Source organism: Xenia sp. Carnegie-2017, unplaced genomic scaffold, assembly GCF_021976095.1.
Source record: "Xenia sp. Carnegie-2017 unplaced genomic scaffold, XeniaSp_v1 HiC_scaffold_1, whole genome shotgun sequence".
In the NCBI taxonomy this organism is placed as follows: Eukaryota; Metazoa; Cnidaria; class Anthozoa; order Malacalcyonacea; family Xeniidae; genus Xenia; species Xenia sp. Carnegie-2017.
The window spans coordinates 5,522,076-5,537,659 of record NW_025813402.1 but is presented as its reverse complement, the minus strand read 5'-3'; the positions used below and the strand labels follow the sequence as shown (position 1 = coordinate 5,537,659).

Here is a 15,584-nt window from a genome sequence, read left to right as displayed (position 1 = left end):
AAAACAAACGTAACTACAACATTAAATGGGACTTCATCAAACAACTTCCACCTCCGAACAAAAACCAAAGAACCTGCCGTCTTTGCCTTGAAGAAAGGCTACTTATCCTGAAAGGACGTAAAAAGAACATTTTAAATAAACGTTCCGATATGTTTAGTGCATGCCGTCACGTAACTTAACACCTTTTAGTCGATGTATATAGTCAGCAAATAAAATATTATCTGTCAGTTGCCTGAAGATCGCCCTACGGCGTGAAACTCTGAGTAGCGACAGCAAACAATTGTCCATTTTATTTTATTTCATTTTATATATATATATATATAAGATAAAAGTTTCTCCGGATTTTAAATGCCCGGATTACAAATTTTCAAACTTATTATATATATATATATATCAATTTTTGCGACGTTTTAATTTTTGAAACGTATGCAATGAAAATTTTGAATTGAAAATTTATACATATATATATATTATATGACTATCGTTGAAAGTATAGGTTTACAATGACATAGAAAATTATGATTATCAATTCAAAGTTAGGTAAAATAAATACAATGTTCTTGATAAGTCTCGTCATACTCATATGTTACACAAGATTCATGTTTTGAAGGGAAACCTTCTCGATTAATATATTGACTAGTTTTGACGGACAACCGTCGAGTTAATTACCAACACAAAACTTTTTTATAAATTTACCTAACAAATCAATCCTGTAAAAGCAACCTAGACAGGATTCAAAGGAAGTGGTCAATAATTAATTTTATTATTTTTATGTGCTATAGAACCTCAAATCGAGCCTCAAATTAAAACAAATGTGATGTCGCTTGCCTTCTTTGGATTTTTTAAAGCAGATGATTGCAATATTTATGAAATTTTGAAAATATCAAACTTGTTCGAATATCTAGTCATCACCTTTTAAAAGAATTTTAATTGTCGCTCTTGATAAATACTTTGCATTTCATTACATCCCACTCATTTCATCTCTGCTTTTTGTGTGACCTCCTAAGTTTATGTTTATTCAGAGACTTTTTTGTCTTTATTTAAACTAAACTGTCTCATATCATGTGCTCACAATATTAAATCGACAGTGGTTGCCTGGCAAATTATAAATTACACACAATACAAAAATTTGCGCATATTCTTGTTTTGATATGAAATTTCGTAATTGCTTGTATTTTGATTATTTATCTTATATCTAGACCAGGTTTTTAAAATAGCAAGCCGTAAAAGTATATTTATCTGTTTACAAATTGCTGTTGCGTGACGTGATCCAATTATCTTGACCTTCAGAGCGTCGATCGTGAAGTAAGGTTACTGATTTATTATTTACAATTCCTATCTTCATTCAAATTTGCGTAATTGCCTTCCACATTTACTTATGCTAAAGTATCCACTTCTTTAGAGTGTATTCTTTGCTATTCTGGGGACGACAACGCCTTTGTCAAAACGGTGAAATTTGGAAGATAAAAGTTTCTCGCTTCTCTGTGAAATAGTCGCTGTTAGATCCGGTTTGTTACAATTTAGCACTTACCAATTGAAAATTGTCTGTCTCAATATTACATTTCGCTTTTATGTATCGTTGTACGAAAATGAGTTGATTAATATTTTATTTCTTTGGTCGTGCCAATTTATTCTTGTCTTTCGTTTGGGCCAGTACAACAATGAAAACCTCAACAAGACGACATTTTGAAGGCTCTTTCAAGAACGACGAATCTGAGCAGTCAGGTGCAATTTTAAATGTTTACTATGATTTGAATAGATATTTTTCAACACCTTAGTTAATGAACTTCATGTATACATGTTGAACAACTAAATCGGAAAATCGGAGGAGAAATTTTAGAAGTCACGCGATATTCTATAAATTTATTGTGATTTATCATTTGATATTCGAGAGAACTTAATGCTCTTTATTATTTACTAGTTATTTGAACGATGTCTAATGGTTGTGTGCTTTTAAAAATGATACCAATTGCAAATAACGTGCAAATTATCATGATAAAGTTTAATTATAACAATGTCTCTCTGGCTCGGCCGTAAATGACGTTGTTTTGTATGCTACAAATACCACAAATACTCGACTCATAAAATGTGATTCGTGAATACTACAAATACAAATACTCTACAAATACTCTTGGTTTACTCTGAATGAACTTGGTACGTGCGCTTTGAGTGAGACTTCTGAGAAAATAACACGTGATTGAGTTCGGTTGCATTGGGTCTTTTTAATTCTGAATTTAAGCAATTTCAATTGTCAATTAGTTTTTTCAGTTGTGTTTTTGAAAAGCGGAACCTTCCTGATTCGGAGCCTGTCCCTTTACTCATGATTTTGTAAATTTATGTCATATGCTTGATTACCTTAACCTTCCCTCTTTCTTTTCTCTATTAAACGTATTTCCTAGTAAACATGCGTTGCCCTTCATTTCAACATAGTGTTCTTGTGTTTTACACGGGCTGTTTCACAATAAAGTAAATGGTTTGAACCCGGGAGTATCGTTACATGTTTGTAAATGTAGATCGTCCATGTTGGTATAGTCCTGAGAAGGACTATTTTTGTTATTGTTGACTGACGTTTCGACAACCTTAGCGGTAGTCATCTTCAGAGTCAAAAATTATTTTTTTTTATTTTTTTTCGATCTACATTTACAAACATCTATTTCACAATGGCCAAATCAACTTGAAATTTCCCATTCCCTTACATTGACATATTTTCACTCTAACAAGTTTTGACTTTCGTTGCAGAACTGGAATTGCTGATAACCATAATGCAACAGGGCAGCAGAATGTTAAAGATTGATCGTAAATCACGTGGTGCGATGAAGACGTTCATATTGGATGACGATCTTTTAGGCTTTAGGTATCAACCTTGTGCAAAAAGCAACCGAGGTAAGTCTTTATCAGGTTTCTTTATGTATGGGAATCAACAGTGTAGACTGACTGCAATTTCGGTATATGTATCTTTGAAACATTACCATTATTTCTTTCACGAGAAATCTATTATTTTCACAGTATATGAACGTCGAACTACTTGTATAGCATTAGCATGAGTTAATAAAATGTCTGTCTTTATTATTAGACTGAATCATTAACCATTGTTGGGCAAAATAAGTTATGGTCGTTGATTTGAATTTTAAAATATATTTAAACAATGCTATTGGATTTGCCCATAAAACACTGCGTGTATAAAAGGAATATCTGCTTTGTTGTACTCGTTGCTATTAGCAAGTTTTACTCTACCGATTAGAATCCATTTTTTATGTTCCAAAGACATAAATATATTTTGCTTAAGAAAAACATGTATTTTAGAATATTAAGTAATTGCCTTATTTTGACACACCTTGTACATGGCAATCATAACCGCTCTCCCGCTGTAACAGCTTTTGTCAAATAAAATTTTTATTCTTCATTTTAAGTGGATTTGAAATCAATAAAAAGCGTCGCCCTCACGCCTTTAACAAGATCTGTTAAAAATTTTAAATTTTCACGAGACAATTGCTTTACGGTTGAAATTATAAATCGGCATCCACTTGTTGTTTTGGCTTCGGAGAAACGTATTGCGGAGAGTTGGGTGAGGGGACTGGCACTACTAATCACCCAAAAAGGTATTTTGCTTAGTTAGCATGTTGGAATTTCAATTTATGGCATTAAATTGAACATAATTACACAACATTTGAAAATTAATTATTTTAACTTCCTAATTTAGTCTTAATTTAACTTTTTGTGGTAAATTTTTTCACTACGCAATTTTAAACATAATGCGGTGAAATTCATTTAATTTTGTAATGAAATTAGAATTTTATTATTCAAATATTGACGAAAACTAATTAGCAAAGAGACGTGAGTTTAACGCCATATCAAACACCTGTTTTGTTATTTTAAATTAGCTAAAACTTTAGTAATGAGTTTGTCCTTCAATGTTTCGTAACTGAATGACAGCAAATAAATATTTTATTTGTGTGTAGCTGCAGTTGATGGTTCTCTTCATCCAAAAAGAAAATATCCTTTTTTTGTAATAAAAATAATATGAATAACTAACCAGCTCAACTAGGCGTTGGTTGGTTTCTATAACATCTATTGATCGAAAAAATTAGTTCGGTTCCGTCGATACCCATTGAAATGTAAACAAATTGTATTATCGTCTATAAATGCTTTATGCTTTGCTTCGGCTGTATAACGCCAAGAAAACTCCGAATAACATATCATGTTCGAAACACAAGATTTGAGTTATTAAAATGACTAGATATGTGGTTGTTCTAACGTTTTGACTTTAACTCAATTTGTTGTCAAACATGGAGAAAAAAAATAAATTCCTTGAGCAAATCCTTAAAATTGTTTGCTTTGTTTGTCAAGCTTGTTGTGCATCATTTATAGCGTCCATATGTTCTTTGTGTGAATAATTTGCCTCGAATATTGCCGAAATCAAACTCTTCAAATGATAAAAAAAATACCCACATACTGATGCCCAAGTGGGTAAAGTTTGTTTTACTTTAATATGTAATCAGCTAGTGAAATAGACTAGCAAATTTATTGTTTTTAATTGGTGTAATATACAATTGCACGTACGCTCTTGACTATAGAGTGGTGTTTATGTTTGTTTAGCTAAATGCTTTCCTTAACAATAGTAAGTGGTTATTTGACACGTTTGACTCTTACGACAACAATAGAAGTGGCTCTATTGACTTTAAGGAACTCATCAAAATTGTGGCGTCTCTAAACATTGCAATGACAAAAGAGCAATTGATGAATAAGTATAAGGTAGGGTAACATGGGTTATATTTGTTGAGGCTGTGACATAAGTAATCTTATTTACAATACAACCCAAGAATCATTGCTGAAATGGCAATACAAGGGTCAAAGTTTAAATCAAATGTTCTTCAAACTATAAAGGCTGTCTATTTTTCATTACTTCTAAACTTCATAAAACTGCAGGTCTAAACTTCATAAAAACTGCAGATTTTCCATGGTAATTTACCACGATCTTTACTGCAAACTATTTGAAATTCTGTAGAATGAATTTTTTCCAGCAAATTTTCAAAATTTTAAAGTTACGATTCTGTCCTAATCCGTAGTTAAAAGAGCAATAATAACACAAGGCATATTCTCTATTTAAGATTGGCTAACTTGTTAATGATCTGTATGCAAGGGGTTCTTTTTCAAAATTAAAACATTTTTAGTTGAAGAAAACATTCTCTGTCCCCCCTGCCAATAATAGAGCTATTTTCTGTTCAATGAAATGTAAAATTTTCTCTTCCACATTAGGAGTTCAACCAAGACCTTGATGAATCTGTTGCTGGTAAAAAATCTGGATTAGACAAAGCCCAATTTGCATCATTTTTTGAAAGTATTTCAAAACGATCTGATATCGAAGAAACTGTAATGGCCAAATATTCTTCCAATGGAACTTATCTTACTTGTGAAGAACTGCACAATTTTCTTACGAAGTCACAAGGGGTTTGTTAACGAACCGTTTATCTATGATCAGTTCTTTATCAATTTATCAAACTCAACTTCACGAACCTTCATATTTTATTCCTTTATTAAAACCAAACCACGAAGAATAGAGTTGTGAAACATAGTGCTTGAATAATTTCCTGTGTTGAGATGAAACGTGTTAATTTGACTTTCAATCCAATCAACATATAATTCAACTGGGTATTTTGGTGAAATTGCATGTGAAAAGTTGCTTGGTTAAAAACCCATCAATATAGCTCTTATTTATAATGTTAACTATCAAGTCTGATGTTACTTCTTGTTTTAGATGACGAATGCAACAGTAGAAGACTGTAAATTAACAATCCAGTCTTATGAAATGATAGATGAATACAAATCTAAAAATTGTTTAAGCATTGATGGTAGGAATTTTGCACCTTTAAGTATTTTGTTTTTTACCCTTCAGTTAAATAAGTCTTATTCTAGTCTTGTACGTGGTTAGCACTATTTTCCACCCAGCAAACCGCCCTTTACTTTGAAATATAATATTTTACACAATATAATATTTTACACAATATAATATTTTATATAATATTTTACACAATCGTCGAAAAACGACATATTTTCCAGCCTGGATTATAAGTTTATAACTTAAGGTGGTTGCATGAAAATTTATACTGCAACATTTATCTGTAAATATTTTCATATATTGATATTAAAAACTGTATTATAAAAATATAAAATTACTCGCCATCTCAAAACGACCTAGCACCAGTGCATGCATGGTTTCCTTTTAGCTTTTGGTTCTTTCCCATTAGCCGCCATCTTTAATTTATTTCCGATTGTGTAAAGTAAAGGGCGGTTTGCTGGGTGGAAAATAGTGCTAACCCTTGTACGTAGGCGATTTGATGATTTGAATCATAAAAATGGACATTCAAATTGCACCAAATGGTTCAAAATATCAGTGCGCCTGCGTACAAGTCTTGTCTTACTCTGTTTTTATGGCGTTCCAGGTTTCTCTTGTTATTTACTCTCGAAAGAAGGAAATATATATGATGACAGCCATGACTCATTGTATCAGGATTTTACACAGCCATTGTCTCATTACTTCATATCTTCATCTCACAACACGTACGTATGTATATAACAAAGACAACGACTTTATATCAAAGAAGTACATAGTACGAGTTGACAATGCTAGCAGTGTTATTCATACTAGAAAAAGTGATTTTGCTGGTTTTTTTGTCTTATATTTATTTATATATCTTAAGGTATTTGGAAGGTGATCAATTGAGGGGAACAGCTTCAGTTGAGGCTTACATCAGTGCTTTGAAGAAAGGTTGCCGTTGTGTTGAACGTATGTTGTTCTTTAATGATTCATTGAAGTTTCAAAATTGGGGTGATGTAGCGGGTACACCGATTTAGGCAGTTATAGGAACAACAATCATGTATTTTGTAAGCCATGTATTAGAAGATATTATTGATATAGCTTGTTACGATAAGTTAATTTTATTTTATATGTAATCTGCATGAGACCATATCACATGTTAGGGCAGACCTTTCAGTTGTACTTCATGTTGTTTCTATAACACAATCAGTGGACACTTTGCCGGCCAGCAAAGTGGCACTTCATCATACGCTGACCATGCAGAATTTAATAAACCATTACGTAAATTATAATACCATATGTTTTAAACAGTTGATTGTTGGGATGGTGATGACGGTGAGCCAGTGATATATCATGGACATACTTTAGTCAATAAGATACTCTTCAAGGATGTTATCCAAGCAATAGAGAAGTTTGCGTTCACTACCTCACAGTTAGTCTTCTTTTTAATATGTTGAAAGTGATCTTGCTTATAAAACGTTATGAGAATTATTTAAAAACTGCTGTTAGTGATAAATTCAAATTCGCGCAGCCAATTTTAGAAAAAATACAAAATATTTGTATACCTACGATTTCTGTTCATTACTGTTGACCTTCTAGGTATCCGGTGATTTTGTCACTGGAGAACCATTGCAGTATTTCTCAACAAGAAAAGATGGCGTCCTACTTGAAAACGATTTTAGGTGGTATCCTTTTTTTTAAACATTGTTTCAAGTGTTTACGCTCAAGCATTGGATTGCAATTCATTATTTGTAAAAGAAAAGTCAGTTTACTGCACTTAACTTTTATTTGTAAAGATAAATTATTTTCCAAATGCGTTGATACCAGTTTGAAAGATCTTCCTTCTCCGGAATTTTTTAAAAACAAAATACTCATCAAGGTAATAAGACAATCAAACAATTTGTGTTTTTTTTTGTGGTTATTGTTTCATGATAACCAGGCTCGGACTGACTCCGGGGACCTGCAATTTCAACTCTTGGGGGTGGGGTCATAATTTAAAATTTTAAACTTCAGAATCTCTAAAATGCATTTCTTGTGCAAGTTTAGATTTCAGAGACGTGACGTTGCTAACTGAATAAAATAGTTTAGTATTTTAAAAAATGGGATTAGTTCCATTTCTGATAGCTTTGACTCAGGTCCGACATACTTACATATTCCTTGTTTCTATTTAGCTTTTGGTCTCCTTTAAACTTCTGAGATTCTTCTTCTTTGTCACTTATTTCTCAAGTATAACTTTTATAGTATGCAGGTGTGTTACGCCTGTACCAGCTTTTACTACAAACAGATTATTCGCTATTTTACACATAGGGAAAGAAATTTAATGACGATGGTTTTATGTTGGAAGGAGAAGAAGTAGAAGAAGAAGAAGATGATGAAGATGTCCAACTTGATGAACAAGGAAATGCCGTACCAAATAAACTAGATATGGAACCGGTGAGAGGATTATGTAGTATACTCATAAGTCCTTTGTGTTTACTTGTTTGCTGGACCAAAGAGTTATTAAACACTTCTTCGGTTATCTTCTTCCCCTTCGCATTTGTGAGAGTACAATTTTTTATGAAAATTTGAGAGATATAAAAACGTTTCCATATATTTGTTTTAAAAATAGACTTAAAAATCGCAAATAAGATGGTGAATGGCCAAAAAAATAATCTAGTAGCTCTTAGTTTAAAACTAGAACATGCACCAACCCATTCCGTTTTGATTAAGTTAACTAGTCCCGTTCTTTGCCAACAAAACAAAACCGTTATGTTTTTCATTTATCACTGTTCATAGCGTCATCTCCATGGTCATCTCCCCGTTTGGAGATGACGTACACGCTTTCTTGCCATTATAAATTTTGGTAGATTTTAAATTTTCATTTTGCACTAGCAGATGTAATATGCTAAAATGCATCGTGTCTTTTAACTTTATGAACAGTTCTTTTAGAACCATTGAGTTATTTTTTGGCCATTCACCATGGTCTTTTCAATTTTTAAAACAATTTTTAGATTTTCCATCACGACTAAGTCTCTATTTAATACTTGTTGAATTTGTAAATTTTATTTCTTCTGCAGTTTTTTTACAACGATATTTCATGTTAAGTTATTGTAATATATTTTTTAAAGAATGATAAACAGTCGAGTGAGAAAAAAAAGAAAATCAAACTTTCACCCGAGCTTTCAAGACTTGTTAACCACTGCAAAGCAGTTCATTTCGACAGTTTTGCAAAAAGCAAAGAAAAGGGAAAATGTTATGAAATGTCGTCATTTGGCGAAAGCCTTACCAAGAAACTAGTGAAGGAATCCACATTGGATTTCATAGAGTACAACAAGAAGCAATTAAGTCGAATTTATCCATCTGGAAGTCGAGTGGATTCGAGTAATTTCAACCCTTTAATGGCATGGAGTGTTGGATGCCAAATAGGTAGGAATTTCCATACATTTTTCATGGTTTTCTAATAACTATACTCTCTTTATGAATTTCAAAAATACTCATTTCCTTTTGTTCATCTTTTAGTGGCCCTAAATTTTCAAACAGAGAGTGTGATGATGGATTTGTATCTTGCCAAGTTTCGTACGAACGGAAATTCTGGATACATTTTAAAGCCAGATTATATGAGAAATGGTACGTGCAACCCTGAAGTCTTCGCTGTTGCATTTTTTCTTTGTAATTCATATATTTTATTTGGTAAAAATTAATTGCCGTAATATAAAAGGGAAAACTTTAAGATAGAAATAAATTCTTTGATGTGATACCATCTTTGCTTGAATCATTTCCGCGAAACCTAGTTCCGCATTGTTTTTACTTAAACATCTCTTCTGAAAGGTTTTTCATGTTCCCAAATTAAACACTTATTTTTTACAGATTCAATAAAATCTCCACCCAAAATGCAAAAACTTAAAGTTGAGGTAATATTTCGTTATGATTTTATTTCTACACGTAACAATGTGGCTGAGACTTTCCATGACGTAAAGTGGCTTAATTTTTAAGGTTATAAGTGGTCAACAAATACCTAAAGTCAGTGGTACTTCAAAAGGCGAGGTATGTTACAATTCACGCTTTAAAACAGCAGAGTGAACAAGTGCAATACCGGTACTACAGTTTACACTACCGGTTGCTAGGCCTAAGTTAAAACCAGGGACCGCGAAGCATTATCTAAAGTGAGGAGCTAGAATAGGATGATAACATACTGTATAGCTGGGATGCCGAAGTTTATCCACCCAAATACATTGTCAAAATAAAAGGGGATCTCTGATCCTCGCCCCCAAACCTGGTTATTCCTGTGAATAATGCTCGTTTCAGCTTGGTAGGACTCAATTTGATCTATTGGGTAGCATTTGATTACACTTTTTCAGGTGCTTATTATTAAAACAAAATATTGAACAAGATTGAAGATTTTTTCCTAAGAAACATTAAATTTCTTTCAGCAAATATTGTCATTTTGGTAACGTGTGAAACTTTGGTATTGAAATTCTCCAGATTATAGATCCCTACGTCACAGTTGCGGTGTATGATGAACATGGAGCGAAACAAATTTTTCAAACAAAGTCTATCAAAGACAATGGTAAGAAATGGATAGTTTACAAAGTACTAGGCATAACGATATTTTTCATTTTCCATTCATGTATTTTCCCAGAAAGTGTATTTTTTTGAAGTTTGTTTAAGTGAAACCATTCACTCACTGATGACAGTTAATATCTAAAATGCTTTTACCCAGGCTTCAATCCCCGTTGGAATGAGTCTTTTGAATTTGAAATAAAGAATCCTGACTTAGCAATGCTACGATTTGCCGTTTATGATGAGGATATTGGTAAAGATGATTTTATTGCTCAATTTTCTACTCCGTTATTGAGCATAAAACCAGGTGAATAGCTTAAATTATTTATTGTTTTAATCACAGAATAACTACTTTGTTGGAAAGTAAATTGTGAAACAAAAATTTAGACTTTGTGCAGAGTGGCCTTCATACTTAGAAAGTAAATTGTTGAACAATTTAGGCTTTGTGCACAGAGGGGGGTAGGCTTAGGGCTTAGGGGTGTTAACTTGAGGACACAGGTGGACAAGTCCATATGGCTGGATATAAGTGGCAGGATACTCAACAGGAAATAGAAATCACAAAATAAAATGAATCACCCTAGCTCTTTGCTCTTGCTGGGAGCATGATAATCATTGCTATTTGACACAGCAACTAATCATTGTTCTTTGCAGATCCTTGGTTGTTTTTCACATAAATTGGAAATCGGGAAGCAAAATATAGCAAAATAAAATGAAAACATTGATAGATTTTTTCTATTTCTTGAAGAAGTTGAACCATAAAATTTGAGGGGGGGTGAGGGGCAGTGTTCCTTCTACATCCTGGTCTCTGTTGTCTCTGTAAGGGGTCTTGTTTTGTTTAAAGCAATATCTCTATACTGTTGACAAGGTAGTGGATGAAAGAGAGTAGACTTTATTAATTGTCATATACTTATAGTTGACAAAATTTTTTTAATTGTAGGTTACCGTCAAGTATCATTGAATGGCCATGGTACAAAATCATTATTTCCAGCAGCATTACTTGTTCATGTGACTAACACATGATTAAATACAGTCCACAACTTTCATTTCCAAACCAAGTTAATAAATGGTAATAAATGCATGCTGCATTCAGTGATGGTAGGTGGGTCTCTTACTTCAGTTTTGCCAAAGATATTTTTTTTGGAAAGAAGAATGACTCTCAATAGAAACCAGATAGGCAAAGGTGAATAGACATGTATATCCCCTCCCTCATCATTTGCTTAATAGTAACAGCCTTGAATGCTATTCATTATCAACTTATATTTTTATCGCCATAAGTTATTGGAAATTAATGTAAATTGCAATCATGCGCAATGCAAAACTTTCAAAGTAAATAAACCGAAAAAATGTAATCATAAATGTTTATTCCATGATCACTTTAATCATTCAGGTTATAATATTATTTTATCACCACAGGAAAACACAACATTCAAAATGTTAATTTATGCTGCATTAGTCTACTTCTCCTCTTGTTTGGAAAAATATTCTTTTCCTTTATCCACATCAGGTTTAATCTAGAAGGCATATAAACTTACATTGAATTATTGTTTGATAACTTGGGTCAAATGTTTTAAGAAAATACTCACAGTATCACTTCCAGGTTTCCAACCAGCAGGACACACTTAAAGGGAAAAATACAAAGGATTATGTACATTTTAACAGATTTCCACCTCAATTATTACATCATTTTACGCAAAGTATACCATGACTAAATTACAAAGTTCCTAAAACACCAATGTCAGAAAAAATATTTCTTACCTTCTCCATGTTTGTCAGTAAATTGGAAGGCTTGAACCAAGCGCAACGTTTCATCTACTGACCTTCCAACTGGGAGATCATTCACAGTTATTTGTCTGAGAATTCCTTTATCATCAATAATGAATAGACCACTAAAATATCAGAAATACTACTTTAAAGAAATATTTGTAATTTAGGCAACTGCCTTCAATTACTGTAAAAGTACACATTAAAAGATCAGTGAAAGATTACCGCAAAGAAACTCCTTGATCTTCTAATAAAACACCATAATCTTTTGAAATTTGTTTAGTTATATCTGATAATATAGGAATGCTCATTGAACCAAGACCACCTTTCTTTCGAGGTTGTGATGTCCTGTGAAAACCAATTTTCAGAAAATTGATAAATGTAATTTAGCAACAGAATTTGTTGTTGGCTTTGTCATAAAGATTTGTCAATTATAAAAGAAAGCATTTGAAATCATTTATGGTATTTAATAATTGGGTTTTTTTTATAATTACATGCACACTTATGTATGCTTACAGTATTTATAACCATTAGCATGTTTCAATTGATTTTAGCATAAGCAAATTCAACTATAATCATGTGATCAAGGTCATGTGATCTTAAACTATGATCAATATGAACTTTCACAATACTTAAACAGTATTTGACGATTTATATGTACATTTCATTTCTAAGCCTTGTTACATAAATCACAAGTTCTCTCAAAATAACAAGTTATTGTGGCATATTAAATGTTTAATAGGAAGCAAACTTTTACTAGTTTGTACTAGAGCATACTTACCATGCTAAATGGCAAAAATGTGAATCTACAGAACAAGCAACAACTTCGCAATTTATAGCCTTGAATTCGTCAACTCGATCACTGAATGCAATTATCTCAGTTGGACAAACAAACGTACTGCAAAAATCAAAATATAATTATTTGAAGAAGCATTTGACATAAATTGTATACATAAATTTTAATTCTCAAGAGAGGACGGTTTTCCAATTTACGGTGAATAAAAGTTAATGGAGTAAAATTATCTCGATTATCTACACGTGTATTATGAATACTTACAAATCCAAAGGATAAAAGAAAAGCACCAAGTACTTCCCTAACAAAATATTACATGCGAATGATGTTTTGATATGTACAAAAAGACTAATCAGTAACTATTGAACAAATACATAAACCAAAACCAACCTTTGTAGTCAGACAGTTTGATGTCGACAAATTCTCCTTTCAGAACAGCTTTTGCATTGAATGAAGGTGCCGGTTTCTGGATAAACGCTTTGCTCATGATTACGCTGAAGAAGCAGAAAAATTTGATGCAATTTGTGATTTAAAGCAATGAAATTTAAATGTACACACACCTGTGTGATAATGAGTTTGGTAATTCCCAAAGTTACAAAAAATAAAGTACGTGTACGTGCTCACAAAGTGTTAAGCTTATATCAAGATTATGTAATGCCGTTTGCATCCAAACCACCTGCACTGCAAGGCACAAATGTCGCGTAATCATTGCGCGTCATACAATACAAGCGTAAAACACATGTCACGTGAACTAAAGTTTAATATTAAGAACGAGCTTGCACTGGCATCCCTCCCTCACTACATACATGTAGATCATGCTTGTTCTCACCTGCCAACCTAATTGATTAGGTAAAATGCGAAAATTGTACAAACTATTAAAAAAGTCTGGAGATTTAAATGATATTATTGATATTATTGATAATAATTGATATTAGTGGAAGAATGAATCTTTCTTTATTAATGATTTATGATTGCTTTTGATTTGGTTTCAAGGGTAATTTGAATTGAATAATTATACTTTACCCTAGACCTGTGTAGTGAGTACTGCAAATCATAATGCAACAATTATATATATCATTAATGAAAGACAATGATCATATTAAAAAGCTTGTACACTTAAGTTCTAAAAATGTTTAAAAATTCTATTGCAAAAATTTACTTTGATTGATTATAATCACATATCGGGTGATCAGAAGATTTGATATAAAATTGTATGACACACCATAAAATGGTGCAAGTTGGTTATTTCTACACATGCTTTCTAAATTTGCCATCTGCTGTTGATAAATTTATCTTCAGGATTAGCTAGATAGAAGATATTGGGAAATAGATGACTTTTAATTTGAGGTGCAGAGGGTTGTGCATCCCTTTCAGCAAGCCCCCGAGCCCCCTCCATTCACAGCACTGGGAAATTCATCAAGCATTAAGAATACAAAACTACCACTACAACATATAATGAAATTTAGTGCTCTAAGTGGTTTGGATTAATTAAAACAGAAAGCTAACTACAGTCAGCAATTGCATGAGTAAACCAGACCTAGTACAGGAAAATTATTTTATAAGTAGATTTGTGAACATCAGTGAAACAGCCAACATGCTTGTTACTGCAATTTAAACTTTTCTCAGTTCATTTACTGCAAAAACAATAAATTTCTAAAGAAATGAATAATGATAACATTCAAAAATTACATAGCAGTGAATATGTTTAGTTTATATATATTCAGTTGTATGCTTTCACAAAGTTCTAAGCCTATGTAAAAGATTTGCCAATTTTCTTTTCACTTATACAAACATTAATGATTTGGATTTATTGGTCACAAGAAGAATTTGAACAAGCTTTGTAACATTACAGTTTCGAACAACTAACTTTGCTAGTAAATGAAACTTGTCATAAAAAACATATTGAGTAACTTTTGTGTTCAAATTGATTGTACGAGAATCGTTAACTGATTTCTGGGAAGTCGATCAAAGGAGAACGATTGCTTTTCTATTCCTTTGACCAGATCGAGAATCAGATTGTTCCGTATGACTAATTTTTTAATAGTTAATTCATTTCAGGGTGGTTTGTTTTCTTTGCAACCGCTATGATAAATGTAGTTGGGCCTTAGCCGAGACCACGTTGACAAATATTGCATAATTTGAGTGAACCATTAACATTATAGTGAATCGGTGTTTAGACATACAGCTTGAAAAGCTCGATCAGCGAAAGTGATCGAACACAAGTAATGATTTGTTTTAGACTTAAACTTATAAATTGTCAATACGCTCCACGTAAACCAGCTCTGAACTTCAGATTTTCGATCAACAAAAAGATGGATGAACCGATCATCGATGCACAATATTTATTTACCTGCTGTTTGAAAATTTCATGGTAAGGGGCGAGTCTTTCTTGAACGAAGCTAACCACTCAGGTTTTGCACGTACTAGATTGTTTCGTATATTTGTTTTTAAAGCATTGCAGATAACATTCCTAAACACATGGAAAGCCATTCTGACAGTAAAAGAATACTCTGTTTTGTTTTTGTACGAGGGTCAACTGTAACCGAAGCAACAACGTCGGGCTGTCGAGGCACTTAGCGCAAAAATACGTAGTGCAGACAGGTGTACAAGGTTTTCTGGTGGTTCGTCTTTTATATAATCTGCTAAACTGATCAAAACTACGAAGAAATCTGGGGG

At 32.5% G+C, this 15,584-nt stretch overlaps 2 protein-coding genes across 3 annotated transcripts; one reads left to right on the top strand and one right to left on the bottom strand.

Annotated features, from left to right (window-relative positions):
* The first annotated feature begins 1,070 nt into the window (after positions 1-1,070).
* Positions 1,071-11,703, top strand: LOC124434075 (1-phosphatidylinositol 4,5-bisphosphate phosphodiesterase eta-2-like). The gene is made up of 22 exons (XM_046983947.1): positions 1,071-1,305; positions 1,403-1,508; positions 1,655-1,725; positions 2,740-2,883; positions 3,411-3,599; positions 3,960-3,993; positions 4,623-4,752; positions 5,257-5,448; positions 5,756-5,849; positions 6,441-6,558; positions 6,699-6,784; positions 7,127-7,247; positions 7,415-7,500; positions 7,612-7,694; positions 8,123-8,248; positions 8,923-9,220; positions 9,314-9,421; positions 9,662-9,705; positions 9,788-9,838; positions 10,277-10,361; positions 10,515-10,661; positions 11,292-11,703. Exons 3-22 carry the CDS (start codon positions 1,662-1,664, stop codon positions 11,372-11,374), a joined length of 2,283 nt encoding a protein of 760 aa, XP_046839903.1. The 5' UTR covers positions 1,071-1,305; positions 1,403-1,508; positions 1,655-1,661; the 3' UTR covers positions 11,375-11,703.
* LOC124434083 (peroxiredoxin-1-like) lies at positions 11,699-15,469 on the bottom strand. 2 transcript variants are annotated; one of them, XM_046983959.1, is made up of 8 exons: positions 15,259-15,469; positions 13,299-13,402; positions 13,173-13,209; positions 12,897-13,013; positions 12,341-12,463; positions 12,110-12,240; positions 11,938-11,972; positions 11,699-11,865 (listed from the first exon to the last, which is right to left on the bottom strand). In XM_046983959.1, the coding sequence occupies exons 1-8, from the start codon at positions 15,396-15,398 to the stop codon at positions 11,809-11,811; spliced, it is 744 nt and encodes a 247-aa protein (XP_046839915.1). In that variant the 5' UTR covers positions 15,399-15,469; the 3' UTR covers positions 11,699-11,808. The 2 variants fall into 2 exon arrangements, with proteins under 2 accessions (XP_046839915.1, XP_046839924.1); XM_046983968.1 differs by lacking the exon at positions 15,259-15,469 and adding an exon at positions 13,469-13,612.
* Positions 15,470-15,584: the final 115 nt, after the last annotated feature.